We start from the raw sequence: 20,755 nt of genomic DNA on the forward strand, positions 1-20,755 counted from the left end.
CAGCACAGCTCACTCTGGTCGTTCACAAGACACAAGATAAATAACAAAACCTGAAGTTTACATAAACTGATTTATTGGAAAAAAAAAAATCACTGGAGGGACGTTTCTACAAGCACCGGGGGAAAAGAGGTTCATTCACATAGCTATAAATCAATAGATATGCAAAGGGAAAAGAAATAAGAGTCACAGTTCTACAGAAAGTAGAGTACAATAGCTAACACAAAAGCACGACCAGCGGAGACGGCCCTACACACAGTACAATCTGTTTTGCACACGAGGAGGCGCAGGACTGTGCATCCAGTTTCCCTTCACATCAACACATCTCTTGAGTCGGGGTTGGGTGGGAGTTATGGGGGCAAGAAAAAGCTCAAGCTCTTATTTGACATTTCTTTGAACTATAACAGACAAAACTGCATAGGCCCACTGTTCACTTTCAACACTATTCATACAAAGGCCACAATAACTCTGTAATACAAGCATCTATATCAATGTTTGACGTCGTTTATGTAAATAAACTATATACACTTGGAGGGTATATTATCTGTTATAATATGACTGGGATCACAGGATTATTTTTTAACTGGAAGAAAAAGAAAATAGATATATATATATATAGATATATATAATGACACGTCAGTCACTCCACACTATGAGTTCTTCAATATTCAGTTAGTTTTCACTGCTGAAACTGTTTCAGACTAAAATAACAGCATTAAATGTAATTATAAACATAAAAAGACTGTGGATATCATTATGAATGAACACAAGAATGAACCTGTACAGTTTAATGGGGGTTTGTTTGAATGACACTGACAGGGGGTGGAGCTCCTTCAGGCAGCTCACAGTGTATTGGTCCCAGAGCAGAAGGGGCAGGGCTAAAATCGCCACACCCCCAGACACGACACATATTCCCAAACAAACAGACAAAAAGAAAAAAAAAGAAAAAACCCTATCAAAATAACCTTTAAGAAATACATTAGTAGAGGTACGTATACAAAACTGAGATACGTACAGCATGTATGGTTGTCATCTCTAAGGCACAGATACTTTATCCCCTCTGCCTACTTAGAAAACACAAAACAAAAACAGTGAGTGTGCTTTAAATGATAAAAGAAACAAAAATGTTTTGAATTAATATTTGTCAATCACAAGCTGTATCAAAATACAACTGTTTATTATGATCCATAGCTTTTTAAACAGCTGAGAAAAAAGGAAAAAAAAGTATATACCAAGTATTGCATAAATCTAAACGACAACAACAGCAAAGATCTCTGATAAAAGGCAAAGAAGTTACAAGGTCTTTTGCTCTACATTTAAACCAATAATAACCCTCCCTCCATTAAAATCTCCACAGTCAGTGGCACTATAGTCCACAGGACAGTTACATTCTTCTGATGCGTTAACTACACCGGCTGAATCACATGCGAGTCTATTTGTGCTGCAATGGCTACACATTTAGAAGTAAAAAAAAATACAACAAAACAAAATAACACAAAAAAATACAAATACAATCTTAAAACAAATCTGAAAATTCCAAAAGAAGAGGGGGGTGGGGTGGGGATAGTAAGGGACTGGGGGGACTGTGGTGGACAGCATGTCGCGTCGAAGTTACATCTTTGACATGGCGGCGTCTCCGGCTTTATCCTCTTCCTTGTGGTTGACGTCAGAACCGTTGCTGTCGCCCAGCTCGCCCTCTTCCGAGCCCTGGAACATGTCGTGGGTCCACTTGGGGCTGCCACCGCCGGTACCCTTACGAAACACAAAGCCTCGCCCACGGGGGTAAGGGCCGCCACGGCCGCGTCCTCGCATGTCCACCCACTTGTTCTCCCCGTCACGGTCATCATGCTGAAACAGGAAGAGAGAAAGACAGATGTTCAATTACTTATTTGTGGCACTAAAGCATTGTTTCTGGTCTTATTTGAGAGAGAGAGAGAGAGAGAGAGAGAGAGAGAGAGAGAGAGAGAAAAAAAAAAAAAACACAGGAAGACAAGGACGAACACAGAAATGGAGACCAAGAGAGCACCGAGAACTCTGAAGTGTTGTTGCTGGTTTGTCACTCACCAAGTAGTACTTCCTGCTCTTGGGGGTGTACTCCGGGTCCCACTCCTCCTCAGGGGGACGCACTGGCGGGCCCCCCATCTGCTGCGGGTTTCCATTGTTATTGTTGCCAGGGTAATTACCTCTTCCCCATCCTCTGCCTCTTATCCTTGGTTGCTGTGGGCAAACAAACACAGTAGGGTTTCACACAGGAAGTAACAGTGACAAACATTTACTAAACATTATGTGCTCTCTTTAATCATGGGTGTATGATAACCAAGTACCTAGTGCTGAGCAACGTACCAGATGAGCCGGTATACCATCTTTAATTTACCATTCAGGTATGCCGTTTTCATGTACCGCCATACCATTACACAACTGTACCTATGTGCAGTATATACAGGATATGTAGAGCTGTTTAAGGCCTTCATTTAGTTAGTTAAAAAAGCCTCTGGGTCAAAAGGAGATGAAAGCCAATATGAAGAGATGAACTCTCCTTAATCCCTCCCAAAGCCAATATGAAGAGATGAACTCTCCTTAATCCCTCCCAAAGCCTTAGAAATTCATCCCTGTATATGAGACTCTCCATGTAAACACATCGGAAGATTCTACATTACATCAACTTACAAAAGCCTGATTTAGCATATGAATGAATTAAGACTGAGATGACCGAGATGTGTTACTTACAAATCCCCCCCACCCGCCCGTCAGAACCCCCCGGCCGTCCGTGCCGCCCACGGCCCACGCCCCTGTCGCCCGTGGGGTTCTCGTGGGGTCGCGGGGACCCCGGTCCATAGGGTAATCTCGGGGCCCCCCCATGCGCATCTTGCCGTACCCCCCCTCCTCCATATGCTCCATCTCCTCCCCCATGTACTCCTTACCCCTGAAGGAGGGGGAGGGGGAGGAAGAGGAGGAGGATGAGGAGGGAGACCTCTCTCGCTTTTTCTTGCTCTTCCTGCAAAAAGGAGAACGCAGATGTGAACCAAGCAGCAATATCTAGGGTAATAGTTCGGAATTCAATAGTTGGGAGGGTGAGACTGATTAACATACAAATCATGGATAATTGAGAGAACTGTCAAATAAAAGACATCAAGGAATCAAATACAACTGATTTCCGAGAAGAAATAAGTGGCTGTATTCCGATTGAAATGATTCTGAACTGTCAGAACTTTTTCCACTGATATGATTTCAAGATTTCATTACATGATCCCTGTTTGGAAAAAGAATGAATCATAATTATCATTTCAGTGTGTGCTAATGAAAGAAAAGTGTGCATGCTTGTGTGGGCATTAAGAAGCATAAAAGGGAGGATATAGTATTTACGTGTGTGTGTGTGTGTGTGTGTGTGTGTGTGTGTGTGCGCAGACATACTTGGACTTTTTGTGGTGTTTGGAGGATTTTTCGGGGGAGCGCTCTCTGCTGGGACCCTGGGAGCCCCCTGAACCCTTGCCCCCTTCCCGCTTGTGCTCGCGGTCCTTAGGGGGGTACTTTTTACGCCTCTCAATGTCCAGACGCAGGTCGCCCTCATATTTTTTACCCTCCTGAGGACACAGAACAACCAGGGAGGTCTAGTTAGCTAAGCACACAAGGATTACAGCTGGAAATATATACACATACATAGATATTTAAATGCAAATGGGTTAGATCATTAGGACAACGCAGGACAGTCGAGTGTTAATTGTGCAACTGCCCCATCTAGTGGTGGGATGAAGCAACTACAGAGTGGTTCCAAAGGTGCTATTTGCCACTGGCAGTGTGCCGCTCTGTATAGGTATGCTTCACAGAATTTCACGCAATTCTGTTCCAGGTTACAATTTGTTTTGTGTGGGCTACTATGAATAAAGCAGATCTGGGAATACCACAGAATTCTGGGATGTACTGAAAATGACTGGCAACCAACAAATGAACATAATATGGAACCGATTTAAAGTGCCCCTGGTTCTTGGCCCAGTCTTTGCACAGCCTTACCCAGCTGATGTACTGGGTGTTCACCCATCCCCCCAAAGGGGAATAGATATCCTCGATACTGTTTGGACGAACCAGAAATATTTTTGTTGTGTTGCTGAAACATTTTACAAGGTGTGCTGTTTTGTGCTAAACATATTGTACTCCGTGCATAACCCTTTCAACCACACAACCACACGCACACTAGTAAACAGAAACGATGAACCTTGTACCAGCGCAGCCCAGTCAACTCACACACAGGTATTACAACGTTAAAAGTACAACATACGGGCTGGTGAAATGACAGGATGCCGTCAACACTTAGCAAACCCAACATCTACACAAAAGCTATCTAAACGCCACCACAATCTACAGGACAGACAGGGGAGAAGCAGCATGCTCCAAAATGCTTTCCCGACAACAAGTTAGGTCAAGTTAAATTAGGCAAAAGAACAAATGTCATACATTTCTCTTTTTTTCCTTTAAAGAACAGATGATTGTCGAGGAGAAATACTTACTATTGGCACTGCTTAGTAGTCCAGTGAAAGGCTTTTTTTGGACACTTTTTGGGCATCAATAGTCACTTCCCGCTTTTGTTTAGCCTTTTTGCATTGGGGCATGTATGTACCAACCCGTCTAACCATATCGCAAAGGCCAGTGGGTACCACTCAGTAATAACACACAGAATTGGCTGAATTAGATTTATGCACCTCCTTTAAAAAGAAAAGCAAAAGCTCAATATTGTTGTTTTTTTTCTCTCAAGTTTCAGCTTCTTTTCTTTCTTTCTTTTTTCCTGATTGTATTTTTTTTCCTGTTTGTTTGATTGGAATGATTTGCTGCTTACTCTTTTCCAAAAAGAGAGACACTATTTCAGATGGTCAAAACGGTCGGTCACCTTGTAGCTGCTCTCCTCGAAATCCTCAAACAGGTGAGCGTGCCTCTTAAAAGCACTGGGAGACACATCAATTCTCCTGTAAGAAAAAAAAAACAAACACACACGTGTGAGACTTAAAATTACTTTTATGCAAATCTGAATCGAGTCCAAGTCCAGTGATGGTTGTCTGTCTGTCTGTCTGTCTGTGTGTGTGTGAGTGTGTGTGTGTGTGAGTGCGTGTGTGCGTAGTCAGCAGGTGTGCACGTGTGCGTATGCACCCAGTTGTATGGTTCTATATAGGACCAAAAGTGAGTGTGAGTGTGTGTGTGTACCCCTGCCATACATACCTGTGGATCTCTGGGCTTTTCTTTGGCTTCAGCATTTCCATCTCAGTGGCCCGTCTTTGGTACATGGCAAAGCGCTCATTTAGAGTCATTCCAGACGAGCGGAAATGTTGCGCTGCAGGGAAACACATCGACAACATCAAATCACCCATAACAACCAACTGCTCAATCAATCGATCGACGGATCAATAGACTTATCAAACTCATAAAGCCTTCCTGCAAAGACAGCAATCTAAGGAGGTTCTGTCACACAGGATGTGGTCAGAATGTGGTCATAATAAAATGCAATAAACATTGTGTTAAACACTCAGGGACCCTCACAAAGGCACCACTTAGTGAGGTGAATTGCTGGACTCCAATTGGAGGTCCGCAGTTCTTTTTCCAAGACATGCTGCTAACCTACACCACCTGTCAAGCTGTACTCACTAACAGAGACTATTTTTATCTTAACACATCACAGAGCCTTGTTGTCAACGACTCAAGACTTGGTTAGCAACATGTGGGAGCAGCTGGTGACCTGGAAAGCCAACACATAATTATCCGGAGGGGAAAGAACACCAGTTATTTACGAACAGCCACTTAGTCGACTCCGTTTAATCCTCAACAACATCCGTTACATACAGGCATCTTGCCATACAGAAATGCCAATGGCAACATCAGTGTAATGACACATGCACAACTGCATATGGATACTTGTAAGAGATGGATGGCAACTGGTACCATGACGATGAATTTAGATCAGGATCTAGTTCAGCATTAACAATATGCTATTTTATTTACCATAATTACACATCAAAAGGAATTTAATTAAGTTACTGACATAAATTGTAAGTCTTCAGTACCAACGCTACAAGGGTGCTACCAATGGCTTTTTAAAACGCTTTCAGCTGACACCTGTCCTGAATCCTTTTCAAGAGTTAAACATCAGTTCAGTTTGTGTCTGTGCATGTGTGTGTGTGTGTGTGTGAGCGCGTGCGCATGTGTGTGTGCGCATGTGTGTGTGTGTGCTGGCATACCTTTGATGTGGTGTACGATGGTGACAATGTGCTGAGCGTAGAGCTCAGAGGGACTCCGGCGCAGCTGCGCGGCCTGAATGTGCTGGAAGATGGAGCGGAACTCCTGGTCTTTCTTACTCGGGTGGACCAGGTCACGAGACAAACGTCGCTCTTTAGCCATCGAGCCTGACGTGCTACCACTGACAGGGAAGTGGAACAAGAAGCAGTTAAGAGTGGTGGCATGTGGAGGAGTTATACAAAGACAGAGAGAGGAGAGAGAGAGAGAGAAAGAGAGGAGAGGAGAGAGAGAGAGAAATCACACAGAGTGCAAGACACACACATACATCTTAAAATGGACAACAGATGTCTATGATGATAAAAATAGAAGACAAATAAACAGTAATCTATAATAATCTATCTAGATTCTCTAGTAATCTATTCATATTCTGTCATTTTTTTAATTAACAAATCAGGGGAACATTTAGGGGAAGATCTTTGGGGACAGGGACAGGGAGATCTTTGTAGTAACTTACCCTTCTCCCTCGTCCTGGTAAGGTTTGATGGTAAAGTTGGCAAATTCCTCCTCCCTCTTCCCTGTTCTGGACGGGGGCGAGTCGTCTCTCCCTACGGGGAAAAGTGGACGCGTGCGGCCCTCCGCGGCAGGGGCACCCCTGGCGGCCGGCGTAGGAGAGGTGGGGCTCACCCGGTTCTTCTTCTTCTCCTTCTTCTTAGCGCTGCGCTCCTCCTTGCCCCGGGCCTGCTTGCGGCTGAGGTACATCTCCTCCTCCATGTGCTGAAGCTCTTCCTCCACGTCCTCCGGAGGCTCCTTGTTGGTGGAGGGGTAGTCGGAGTCGTCCCACTTGCCGAAGCGCTCCTCGGCGAGGTCGCGGGCCGTCAGCGAGGACGGCGGCTTGACCTCGCTCTTCCGCTCCTGACTGAACTCCAGGTCCAAGTCCTCGTCCAGGAAGGGCAGGCTCTTGTCGGATTTGGTGGCGCTGTAGCCTGGGCTCGGGTCGTACGAGGCTTTGGCCCCTCCGCTCTCTGCGTCGGCCGTGGATGTGGGCTCACCTTCACGCCCGTTCTCACGTTCCTCGGTTTTTTTGCCTTGCTCTGCTAAAAACCTGCCGGACAAAGACATTAACCCATCAAGACACCAGTGTATGTATCAAGAGCTGTAGTAGGATTTTTAGACATCATGAGTCTGCCAGAGAAGAAAAAAAAAAAGTTAATTACACTACACATTGATCAATTCATTGTAGATCAAATAATCATTCATTATACATGATAAAAATTACACATAAAACCATGAAGTTATACCATTTTTTTAACAATAAAACTGGGCTAGAACAATTAATTTGTTGTGATAACTTTCCCGTTGTTATCTTGACAACAAAAAAAAAAAAGAAGAATCATTGACATTGGCACCACAGAAGCATATGAGTGAGTCACCTGGGTTGAGGCTGATCATACTTACAGCTGCTTAACTCATCACCTCCTAAATTATGGGATTGCAAACAACTTCCACTTTAACGCATAGCACCGGCAAGTTTTGGGAGTTTTGTAATTTTGCTTTTGAAATGAGCAGTGTGTTTCTTTCTACGGCTTCCATTTTAACCTGAATTCTTCCAAGGCTCTTTGTAGCTGCACACAGACTAGACAGATTTGAAAGAATGATTATAAATCACATTTTACCGTGAAAAGGAGAGAGAGAGAAACAAACAATTACAGAAGACAAAAAAAAGTCAAGAAAGAGCGAGCAGATGAATGAAATTGGGACATACTTCTTGAAAGCTGTTGAGATCGGGTTCTTGTCTCCGGGACGCTCTCCTTTGGAAAAGAAACCGAAGCCAGTTGTGGCTGATGATGCCCCGCCGGAGCCTGCGGACGATTTGGGAGGGCTCTGGTCAGGCGGATTGACCTGGCCGATGGTCCTCCAGAGCCCAGTGGGGTTCTTCGTGTCGGAACCGGCTGAGGCGCCCATGGAGGCTCCGGGCCTGGCTCCGATGCCGGTCAGTTTGGGGCTGGTTTCGTACTCAGTCAGGCCCTTCCACTTGCTGCGGTCCAGCGAGCTGCTGCTGCCGCCGGGGGGTTCGTTGGGTAAGGTGGACGCTGCTGCAGCTGATGATGATGATGCCCTGCTCCTCCTGCGGCTTCATCTTTGCTGGCTCTGGAGCCGAGCGACGCTCCTCCTGCTGCTGCTGCTGCTGCGCTGCTGCAGCTGATGATGATGCTCCTGCTCCTCCTGCGGCTTCATCTTTGCTGGCTCTGGAGCCGGAGCGACGCTCCTCCTGCCTGCTGCTGCTGCTGCTGCTGCCGCTTTCTGTCGCGGGAGGCGCGCTTGTCGGCGCGGCGACGCGGGGAGCGCGAGGAGCGGGACGAGGAGCTGGAGTGCCGTGAGTGACCCGACGACGAGCGGTAGGAGCGGGACCGCGATCGGCTGCCGGAGCGGGCGCCGGGCGAAGCAAAAAGCGGGACCGGATCGGCCGCGGCGAGGGCTGTGGTCGCGGTACGAGTCGTGCTGGCCCTGGTGGTCGCGGTTCTTGTAGTCGCCCTGCCAGTTGTTGTTGCGGTAGCCGTAGTTGCCACCGCCGCGCTGGAAGCGGCGGGGATAGAAGCCGCGGCCTCGACCCCGGGGGTAGAAAGGCCGGCGGAAGCCCCGGTTGTAGCCCCTGTAGCCCCCGCGGTTGTTCTGGTAGTCACGGCTGGGGTAGTTACGCTCACGGCCGTGGGACGGAGAATGAGACCTGGATCGGGACCGAGACCTGGAGCTGCAGAGACACAATCACAGGGAAGGAGAAAAAGTCACCAATTTAAAATGGCGCTAAGAATCATGAAGAGAAAGAGACACCAATTTAAAATGGCACTATGAATCATGAAGAGAAAGGGCAAGTGAACAGGAAGACTTCACTTTCAATACCAAATTATTCACAGTACACTGTCAGCTACATTAATATGTATCTATGACTTATTAATGACAATGACATCCTGGCAAAGAATATTCTTTGGGTTTATAAATAAATAAATAAATAAATAAATAAATAAATAAATAAATAAAACAAAGCTTTCACACAAAATTGTCCATAGGAGTTTGCAAGTCAATCCTGGACATAAAGAGGACTCAACATAATCAAAAGACTCAATTCTCAAAATTGCCATTCATTTCCAAATGAACTTGTTCAAAAATAACAAAAACTGGATTATTCCTAAGCAATGGAGCATTTTGATAAACATCAGAGAAGAGACACAATGGTCCACTAGGTGGCGCTACCAAGTAATACTTCCTGTTCCCTCACCCTGCACATAGGAGGCAGTCTTAGCCCCTGGCTATGAGAAGTCTGCCTTAACTTCATGATTCATGTCAATCAGGAACTGCTGTAGCTTAGCAACCCAATCTGTCAATGTGCCACATGAGGCTAGGACATGATCTGCTCTTCACTATAGCTGCAGGCCTCCATTTGAGTAATTATTACATTTCTGACAGTGAGTGAAACCTCCCTCATAAAAAAAATCTGCTCAAACTATAAATCACTGAAACATCTCAGAGCTGCAGAGAGAGAAGAATCAGAAGCATCATTGTGGGCAAACGGTGGCCTCAGTGCAACGGCACATGCGGCAGTTCAGCGAGGGCTTCGTCTCTGCTATTTTTTCCCCGCCTTGGGTATTTGTCTCTACATCTAACACCTGAGCCACCACGTTTGCAAAACCAACATTGACGACACATGCATGACCTGATATGAAGGCGGGGTGAGAGAAGAACTTATCTTTCAGGCATTCAATACAAGGTTTCTGCACAAACCGCTTCAAACCACACAGAAATAAACAGGCCAGGAAAGTCAGGGTTGCTGCACGGTACCAGTATAGACCGGAGTAAAATAGAAGCCGCTGTTTCACCAAGCAATTGCTGTTTAGCGCATTAAGGTTGCAATGTATAATGACGTGTTTAAAATAACATCAAAGTATGATAATGAAAGCCGTTTGGCAACATGTTTCAACACATCAAAGCAAAAGGCAGGTCAACAGGAAGAAAAATGAGCTTGTTTCTGCTCAACAATAATTGTGATAATCTGCGTGAGAATGCGAGAAGGAGAGAAGGAGAGAAAGAAAGAAAGAAAGAAAGAAAGAAAGAAAGAAAGAAAAGCAAAGCCAAGACAGTGACTGATGGAAAAAGTCTGAAGTGCAAAAACACAGGAAGGGAAGTGAAGCAGAACGTACTCTATTAGACTATTATGGGTCACACTAATAAAAACACCACCCCTACACGGCAAACAGACCACAATGTGCAAACCTGACTTACCGTCTGTATTTTTTCATCAGGACAGAGAGAGCGTGCGATTTGGAGAGTGAGTCCCAGCGCACGCAGGGGGAGAGACGAGAGTGTGTGCGCCAAGCGGTGGCAGCAACGACATACTGACTAACGTTCACCCCTACTGAAACAGGGACCCGACCTCTCTTTATGCCACAGCGCCGTGGAAACGGATCATCACATTGAGTGAGAGTGTGTGGGTGGGTGTATGTGTGTGTGTGTGTGTGTGGGGGGCAGGGGTGTTGGGGTTAAAAACTAATCCTCTCAGGACGAGCAAAAGGCATGGACAAAGAGGAGCAGAGGGGAAGAGTAAAACTTGCACTTAGGAGTATGCATGTACGTACGTACGTGTGTGTGTGTGTGTGTGTGTGTGTGTGTGTGTGTGTGTGTGTGTGTGTGACAGGTCTTTTTCACACACCTGTGCTGGGACCCATTGCCAACTTTGAGGAGTCCTGTCCTGTGTTGACCCATTTCACTGTTGCAATAACTACAGGACACTCTTGTGTTTGGAAAAGGAGGAAGGGAAAATAGCTGTCCTCTTGAGAGAGATGCACCAAACGCCACAAACAAAATTAGTTCCACGTCATAAACCCTGCCACATGCTCCTACCAAAACACACACAACAACCACCTCACTCACATCTCTGTCTCTCTCTCTGTCTCTACTTTGTAGAGGAGCAGAGCACTTGCTCACGTTTCAAGGCCATAAGTGAAGATACCCACACACACACTGTAACAAAGTTATAAAACAGAATAAAAACAAGGCGATTAAAAAGTAGGACAAGGTCAATAATTTAGGTGCTGCACTGCGACAGGGTGTGGCATCCACTTTAAAAAACGCTGAGCGCAACAATCTCAGAGGAAACCAAAACCTACACAAATGTTGAAGTTGTTTGTAATTAGTAATAAATATTTGAAAAAATCAAACACTGTCAGAAATTTATCATGAGGAAGCATTTTACCATTACTATATTTATGTCACAGACATCAATAAACTGGGTTGTGTGTGAAAGACTGATCAAAAGGATTGATTAAAGAGGAATACTCCACACGTCATCCAGTTGAAATTGCACAATCAAGTGCTTCACAGCGGTAGGACGGTAGACTATTAAAACAAACAAAGAAATACTGGAGCACACTGATAAACAGTGTTGGTCAAGTTACTTGGAAAAAGTAATTAGTTACTGATTACTTATCCAAGAAAGTAATCTAGTTACTTTACTGATTACTTATTTTCAAAAGTAATTAGTTACTTTACTAATTACTTTACTTAGTTACTTTACAAAAAACGCACTAGCTATATACACAACCTGAATAACTTTTTTTTTAAAACTTGGTTTTATTAGTTTCAATCTTAACTTTTTGGTGTGTATACTCCTTCATTCGAATAGATGTAAATAAAATACAGCAAAAAATTTACATTTACATCTTTTAACAGTTGCAGTGCAGAGAGGAGTAATGCATTTACCAAAACAGAAAATGCTGTTGCATGCCACATTTAGGCTGTTATAATGCTACCTGGGCCTAGGCTACAGATAAAAAAATAAATAAAAAAAACTCCTGTTTTTCGCGCCCTACCTGGCATGTCTCCGCGACCCAGTAGAGAAATGCTGGTTTAAGGGAAACAAATTATTGAAGACTTCAACACTCACCAGCCCCATTACAAAAAGGCAAAGACCACATTATATGTTTGCCCATTTTCCAAATCACAGTGAATGCAGCCAGAATATTATAATGCCCTGGCTCCTGTTATAACGGGCCAGTAGGCTACAGGGAACCCGCGACGTCCTCTATTTTCACCTGTTGCTGCAGCCGTCATGTCGGGATCTGGGGGTGTCTCAATGAGTTTCACATTCCTGTGCCAGCTTGCTAGTTGCTTGTTCAGATTTGAGGTGGAATTTTTCACTGTAGACAACATTTTTCTTCCCACAAAGAGTGTACAGCGTTAATGTTTTTTTCTTAATGCCTGAACTGCAATGAATTAAATGCTCCATGTTCGCGCTCTCTCCTGCAATCCATGTCTTGCACACGTGTGTCTGTTGTTTACATCTATATCGTGCAGCTATAGCCTACATCATTGTCACGAGTTAGTCTCACAAAATCCATATGGCAAAATCCCAAATTCTTTTACTGTCTATGGCAAAATCACGGTTTAGTAACGCAGTAACGCAGGCTGCTTGCAGGAAAGTAAAAGTAATCTAATTACTGTTTTTGCAATTGTAATCCCTTACTTTACTCATTACTTGAAAAAAGTAATTGGATTACAGTAACGCGTTACTTCTAACGCGTTACTGCCCATCACTGCTGATAAAACAACTAATGTTTCAACATTGTGTCCCTGTCAGAGCATGTTTTGTTTGTTTCAAAAGGATTGATTGTGTGTGACATGTGAACACCAGGTGCTGGGTTTGTGGTTACCTGTACCGGTGCTTCCTGGAACGGGAGCGGCTTCTGGACCGGGATCGCGTGTACGACCGGGACCTGGACCGGGAGGCCGACCTGGAGCGCGAGCGCGAGGGGGAGTTTGGGGGCTTGGACATCGCCGCTGTCACGTGTCGCAGTCCTGCTTAGACCTGTCTGTAAAAAAAAAAAAAAGAGAAGCCCAAATTAGGAGAGGAAATGGAAAGGCAGAACTAGTGGGGTCAAATCACAAAGAGAACCATTGCTCTCCCTCAAAACACACAAGCCTCTTGGCCACAGTCCAACACTTGCCATTTCAGCCTAACCACGAGTGACATCTTGACTACAATGGCCACAGTAAATTGAATTTCTGTTGAAACTTGACTACAATGCCCACAGTAAATTTGAATTTCAGTTGAAAACTGTTCGCTAGGAGACTGACAGAGACATTTATTCATGTGTCCAGCACTCCGCTTATTTATTTGTGTTTGGAATGAACTGCATGCAGAAGCCAGTCGTTGCTGCAGCTCGATGGCTGGTTGGACACAGCCCTAATCTGGTGAGTATTTGTAGAGAGCTTGAAGCGTCAAGAGTCCAGGCTGATGACATCATGCTTGACCACACCAGCCCTGAACAGCCAAAAGAATGATCTTCAGATGACCCTAACACACACACACACACACACACACACACACACACACACACACACACACACACACAAACGTTGCATACTGACAGTCACGCGTACACAAGACAAACCTGCACGCACACATACTTGCAAAGACATAAACACACACTGTGATGCACTGACAGACATACAAGTCAAGCCTGCATGCACACACACAGACACACAAAGAAAGCCAGATGCTCACACACACCGACGCATGCACAAAGAAAAGAACACGCACACAAACACTGACAAACATGCACATGGACGGAAACACTCATGTATGCACAAAAGCACGCACGCACAAATGTGTTCAAACACACAAGCGCGTGCACACACACACAACACACACCAGAGCTTGTGTGACAACACAGAACAACTTGTGCAGTCCACTGTAATGAAGACACACATTGTCTGTGAGCAGCGGGCAACTCCCAAGCTCCCGCTTCGAGCCAAAATAGCCAAATCGAGAACTATGATGAGGGTTAGACAGAGAGGCCGCAACAACTGCACCAAAGGATCCGATTATGCCCATGGGGACCCAATCAGGCCAAATGCACATAGATGTGAGCTTTGTGGATCGTGGATATGGGAGGCATGAGGGCTGTTAGCAACAGAGAGAAACACAAGGCAAGCGCAAAGACAGCTGCGCGTATCATAACAGGGGTATTGAAGAGGTAAAGCGTAGACTTGGAACAGATTGAGAGTCTAATCATAGGGGATTTCTGGGTACATCAATGGCATATGCTGATGGCATTAAGGGCAAAAGTCATTGGCAGGATGGCAGACATCCGCAGACAAAGCAGGAGCTTTATCAGCACTGTAAGAGTCTAAAGTTATCTTCTGTTTTTTGGAGATTTGACCAATGAACTTGCAAAACAAAGCCTGCCTTTTCTCTCTATGCATTCAGAGCTGCATTCCAAAAAAGCCATTTTCTAGTAACTTTGTGTAAGTAACTGTGGCTCAACAAGTGTGAAAGTGTGAAACAGTAACAATCTTAATGTTGCTTTGTGAAAACTGATACCTACAGGCTGCAGGAAAACACTTTTAAAAACCAACAGCCATTCGCAGTGTGGCAAGACCGACAACTCCATTGAATGACCAGTGAAACTGTAATAAAGATAACGACTGTGTAGGAAAATACTCAATAGCTGGACAGTTAGCATAACAAACATTGCGAGGAAGCTATCTAGTAAAATGGTGTATAAAGGGGTGAATAGGATAGCTGGTCCAAAATGACCAAAGGGTGGCCTAATCTACTTGGGGTTGGGTAGCTATAGAAACCATTTTGAGTCAGAAACTCACCAAATATTTACAAAGTGAACTTTTAAAACAAACATTAAATCTGTGTTTCCAGTAAACTGGTTCGATCACTCCAAGAGGACAAACAGTCAAGCAATCACCTATGGCCTGCACCACTGAACTCCAAACAAAAACACAGACTTTAGCAAAACCCAACATCTCAGTGACATTACACATGCAAGTCCTTGGTGCAGGGCTCTACAGTGCGCCCATTTCACTCGCACATGCGAGTAAAAATAATTGCGTGCGAGTGCAAAAAAATATTTAGGCGCACTGGTGCGAATGACTTCTAGCCAAGTCAATGTTGGTCTACATTGTCGAGTACTCAAATACACCGCAACATCGCGAAACATTACTGGTGCGAACCATAAAATCACGTCGCCAATATAGCATAAAGACTACACCTCCCATCAATGTTAGCAGTTTCGCGTTGTGACTCGCTAGTTGCTTCTATCAAATTTAAGGGTGCGTTGAAAAAGCGGAAAGTTAGACTAGCCAGCCAAGATGCAAAGTAGAACTAATTTCTTCAATTCACCGAATTCATCGGATATATGAGGAACAGGATGAGATTCTAAGAATGCAGTGAGAGAAGGAAAAGGTAACATGCCTTTAGCCCAGTTGACATTGGCTGCATTATGCAAAATATAGCTGTAGCGAACAGGCACAAAAGTAGCCTCCCGTAATACTCCCGTTTTATTCAAAAGTAGAACGCTACAGACAACTCCAGGCGCATGCTTGTTTGTTTTACACCGAATACAAGCTGAAGTGCAAAACGAAAGTAAGCATAGGCCTACCATCTGCCTACTGCCTCCATCAGTTGCAGATATTTATATTTATTTGAAATATCATTGATTAGACTATGTTGGGTTTTGTTGAAAAGAAAATTCAAGGTTTTAGTAGTAGGCTAGTATTGGGCAGTATGCAGTCAGATAGGTCACCATTGGGATATTTGGATTAGCTATAGGTGGATTCACAAATAAATAAATTGGCCTAAGAACCTACATTTGGCAGGATAGCGTACTTCATACAGGCTATATGCAAATATGGCAATGCATTATATTATTTTACATTAACAAAATGTAGAAAAATAGGACGGACTGAAAATAAGTAGGCACTGATGTTCTTTAAAATCTTGTTTCCTGTAAATGTTGTCAGTCATTCTTAATCTTCGTAATTGCTGCATTGGCATGTTTAACTGTTAGCTGCAGTGTAAAGTTACATTATGTGTAAGTACAGAACTGACTGTGCCCCCAGATTTTTGTCTGTGCTCCTAAATTTTTTTTAACTTGGGCGCACAAGTGCTCCTGGAAAAAAATGTTAGTGTAGAGCCCTGCCTTGGTGATTCTCACTCAAACAAACAAGACATCAGGCAGTATATCAATTGAGTGCCACAGGCAACATGAGGAAGTAGCAGCATAATCAAATGAGATATGCACTCTGGTTAGACTTGGTCCTGCAATTTGCTAGTAAAATATTAACCAGTGATATGCTACATAATATCAAATGAAACTCTTCAGCACATTTGTAGAGGGAGATACTGAAACCCATGCAGCCAGACACTACAGAGTGTGTAGTCTTATTACTTCTGCATCTGCTCTGCATAATGTGTAGCAGTAGCAGAACACTTTGAAAAACTTGCAGAGTGAGAGAATATTTCACAGCATTTATCCAACAGCCCAAAATGCCATTTGCAAAGCCTGTGTGTGTGTGTGTCTGCCTGTGAGCATGAAAGATGGGAGGATTGGAGAGTTAATGTATATAGCCTGTAATCTTACACCATCCCCCACCTTACATTGAAGACAGTTATAATTACATTGAATACCATCAATTAAATGTTAAGCCTGTTTCAAATCAACATATAAAGCAGGAAGTGGTGACGTTATCTAGTTTAAACAAGACTTACGTTACTCTCAACCAAATCAAATGTAAATGGCAGCTGGCATCAAGTATTGTTGGCCTTACATGATAACAGAATTGTTAGCTACTTATAAGGGAATGTTAACAGTTATTTTCCCATTACAGGTTGCAAACGTTTACGTTAGCTAACTTGCCAATATCAAATGATAAAAGCATTGACGTTACTGAGCAAGCTAACGTATCAGCTAGCCCAAGTGTCTGGTAGCGTAACGTTAACCTAGAAATGAAACAACACAACAGCTAACGTTAGCCACACAATTTATCTAGCTACATAGATCACCATTATATCTCCAAGGCAAAGAAGCGTTATCTCAGTAATTGGATTAGGTTAGAAAGACCTAGTCGATGTTGGCCGACTTAAACGGATCACATTTTATTAATGGTAGCTGCTAGCGTTACATTTAAGTTAGCTTACTATGTCCACGGAGATTAGAGACACTTACCGCAGACTCACACAGCAAAACACGCAGTTCACGTTAGCTTCACAGGTAACTTAACGTTAGCTGCAGTAAGAAAATCGGTCAGGTTTGCTAGCTTGCTGATAAGCTAGCTGCTAGCGCCTGCAAATTCCGTTTGAGCGAACAGGCTGATTAATTAGTTAGCTTGTTGGCTATCTAGTAGGCTAGTTCCTTCGGAACACGACGCTGCAAACGAAACAAAACGTGCCTCCTCGAGGCAAAAACTGTAGCCCACCACAATCCGTTTACACACTGCAAACTGTCTCTTGTTAATATAATCGATATTATCTCACGACAAACGGATCTTGCAACATAATGAACCTTTTATGGTTAGCCATTTGGTCGCCTCAGCGTGAGGAGCCACACTGCAGGAGGTCGAATTTCCTTCCTGGTTCCACTTTGCTCGCCTTGCCTTGCTCGCGCGGTTAAAGGTAAACCTCGCGGCAAGACTACAAAGACCAGTGTTGATGTCCTGCTATTAGAGATGTACTAGTATGAATGGGGAGTACAGTATCTCTACTTTACTTCAGTTTTTATTTTTCTTCCTACTTTTACTTTTACTTTTACTTCACCACCTTTTTAAAAAGTGGTAATAAATACTTTTACTCACTTACATTTTCATTGGCACCATAAAGTAGCCTAGAAAGAAAGTAGGCTAATTAATGTGCAAATGAAAACAAAAGCCACAGTTTCCATTCAGCATGTTAAATATTTGTAATCCCAAAATATTCTGACCTGATGTCCTCAAAGGACATAGCAATGTATGAAGACAGAGTTAAGGTATAGCACATCCAGGCCTAGATAGGCTGTTGTAAGAATTAAATAAAAATCTAACTGCTTGCTTTTCATTAATAGCACTTTTGTTTAGGCTTTCAAAGTGTGTTTATGGAGTGTATGTAGCTGCCTTTCTAAACATGTTGGATAAACTTCATTATAGGCTTATAAAAGGAAGCAGCAGTGAAAAATGAATGGCAGCCATACCTTTGTTGTGTAGGCAGAAGGCACCAAGTTTTAAGTCATTTTCTGATCAAATTTCTGCACTTCTACTCAGGGTTTCAGATACTTTATACAACTCTGCCTGCTATGGTGTCCTGGAAAAGTGAGGTGAGATTTATGTTTTGCCAATCAAAAGGTGAGAATGTCAAAGACCATTGATATGTACATACTGTTTTCATGGTGAACAGACAAATGTACACCAAGGTGGTTTGGTTTTAAAAGAAAACTCAAGTCAGAACTGCTGATTGAGGTAGCCAATAAAGGCGTTTGAGGAACACAATTAAAAATGTAGTTTAATTTAGTTTTTCATGGAACGTTCATCTAAGAGGCTTTCCCACATAATACAGGTTTACTGAATACAAAAGTATACCATATATCCCATGGGTTCTCAACTGACCCAGGGGAGACCATTCTGACTGAGCAACCACTGCAGTAAGGACCACCGCAGAATAGAAAATATTGATAGGTCTGCCGATAGTGAAGCTACTATTTAATGCATGGTTAGGGACCATTAGCAATGCTTTCATAGACCACCAATGGGCCATTGACCACTGGTTGAAAACTCCTGGCCTATCCTAATATTAGGCCTATGTAGGGTTAGTTGACTGGGTTAGACAGATGTTAAGCATCTATGTCAACTTTGCAACTCTATAGCTAGATAGGGCGTAATCTGGTATAATCTGCTATAAAACAAAACAAATGGGCATTAAGCAATAGTCAGATTAATATACACAGCAGCTGGGAAAGGTGGACTTAAGTGGAGCTGCTTGTAAACCTGTGTTATATTAAACGTGAGCACAGTACCCATCTGTAGACAGGGTAGCTGAAGCACAAGGGTTTCCTCTTGATGTAGGTTTTATTTTAGTGAGTTCTAATTTATCTCTTTAATCGTAAAATAGTTTGTTTATTATTATATTATTGCTATGTAATTATAGAAATGACATAGCAAGCCTATAAGTATATATACTCTTTTGATCCCGTGAGGGAAATTTGGTCTCTGCATTTATCCCAATCCGTGAATTAGTGAAATACACTCAGCACACAGTGAGGTGAAGCACATACTAATCACAGCGGCGCTCAGGGAGCAGTGAGGGGTTCCAACCGGCAACCCTCCGGTTACAAGTCCGAAGTGCTAACCAGTAGGCCACGGCTGCCCAACAATTATTGCACAAGTGTAAAGTGCATACGTGTAAAATTAGGCCAAGGGATTGTGTAACTATCATGAAAACCCAGAATTACCACTGTGTTAAACTCAGGAAGTCATTTAAAGTATTCAAAACTGCCCTCCCCCCTCCCCAATCTCAAAATGTCTATAACAAAAACAACAGGTTTTTCTACCCCAGGGAGTATGTGGCCGCCTGCTTTCCTCCTCTTGCATTTTTTAGATCACCAAGTGAATTATGCATCTGTAGGCTATCACACGCCCCGTGTGCCCTCTCTGTGTGTTGTTGAGTCAGGCACCCAGAAACATGCTCTGTCATGAGCACCTGCTCTGCACCAGCTCAGAATTGATATTTGTGTTCTGACACTGAGGTTAAGGAGCTGGCCAGGCAGGATGCATTCAAGATCAAATGGCAAATTTATCGCCTGTCAGGTCGTAAAATGTGCCTAAGATGAGTTATTGATACATTTGATTATTTTCTTTATAGAGGTCTATGTGTTGCTTCATAGTTTTGCTTGAGACATGACATATAGCGGATTTTCCCGTAAATTATAAACCTCTCTGACATGACTGAGTTAGAAAAGAATCGATTTGTCTTGCTCACTTATGCCACATGGCGTCAGGCGTGGATTAGTATTACAGCCAAAAATACAGGCGAGTAAGTTTGATAATCCAGAACAGCTGGGTACACATCTCCCGGGGAAGAGGAGTCATCCTGCCATGCTTATCTTAACAGGTCAAACACATCGTATGATATTTGATAGCATCAGGCAACAGCCATTTTGTTAACATATCCTTCTTTAAATCCCTATGTGCTTCTTTTATTCAGGAGGAAAAAAACGTATGTTGCTTTTGAAAATGTAAAAAGAAAAATGAAATGAAGCTCATTTGCTTCTCAGATACTATGGAATTTTAATTAAGGAACTTCTAGACAAGAAGTAATGTTAGAACAAGTCACCTAGAATAAGGAACAATATAGACTGACTCTGCAGTAAATTTATGTTACTGTGCATGAGAGAGTCATTGCAAACTTCTCTACAGTGAAGGGAACAAATGACCTTTAAAAAAATGGAAAAGTGATTTTGCTTTTCTTTTACTGTGAGAATGTCATGGCCAGTTTATGGCGTTTACATTTGATAATGTTACATCAGTTCTCTGTGGAGAATTTGTTTGACAAAATGCAAAAATGTACGTTTACTCTCACTTTTATCAAATGATGGCCTCAATTAATGTATGTTTCAATATCTTTCTGATGGGGGAAACATATGTGGGATAAATTTTATATGTCTCTCATTGAATGTTTAGTATACCTTACATACATGTAGTGAAATCTAATTGTCATCTCCTTACTCTGACC

At 43.2% G+C, this 20,755-nt stretch overlaps 1 protein-coding gene across 1 annotated transcript; it reads right to left on the reverse strand.

Moving 5' to 3' along the window:
- Nucleotides 1–51: 51 nt before the first annotated feature.
- Nucleotides 52–17,658, reverse strand: thrap3b (thyroid hormone receptor associated protein 3b). Its single transcript, XM_048230213.1, is given in 16 exon segments — nt 52–1,845; nt 2,062–2,214; nt 2,725–2,992; nt 3,409–3,578; nt 4,877–4,952; nt 5,203–5,314; nt 6,216–6,394; nt 6,728–7,315; nt 7,532–7,535; nt 7,707–7,846; nt 7,976–8,226; nt 8,228–8,389; nt 8,487–8,657; nt 8,659–8,962; nt 12,915–13,073; nt 17,226–17,658. Coding segments are annotated over 15 exon segments (2,937 nt in total). The 5' UTR covers nt 13,037–13,073; nt 17,226–17,658; the 3' UTR covers nt 52–1,608.
- Between the last annotated feature and the right edge of the window lie 3,097 nt (nt 17,659–20,755).

The sequence above is a fragment of the Alosa alosa genome, chromosome 20 (genome assembly GCF_017589495.1).
Source record: "Alosa alosa isolate M-15738 ecotype Scorff River chromosome 20, AALO_Geno_1.1, whole genome shotgun sequence".
NCBI classification, from domain to species: domain Eukaryota; kingdom Metazoa; phylum Chordata; class Actinopteri; order Clupeiformes; family Clupeidae; genus Alosa; species Alosa alosa.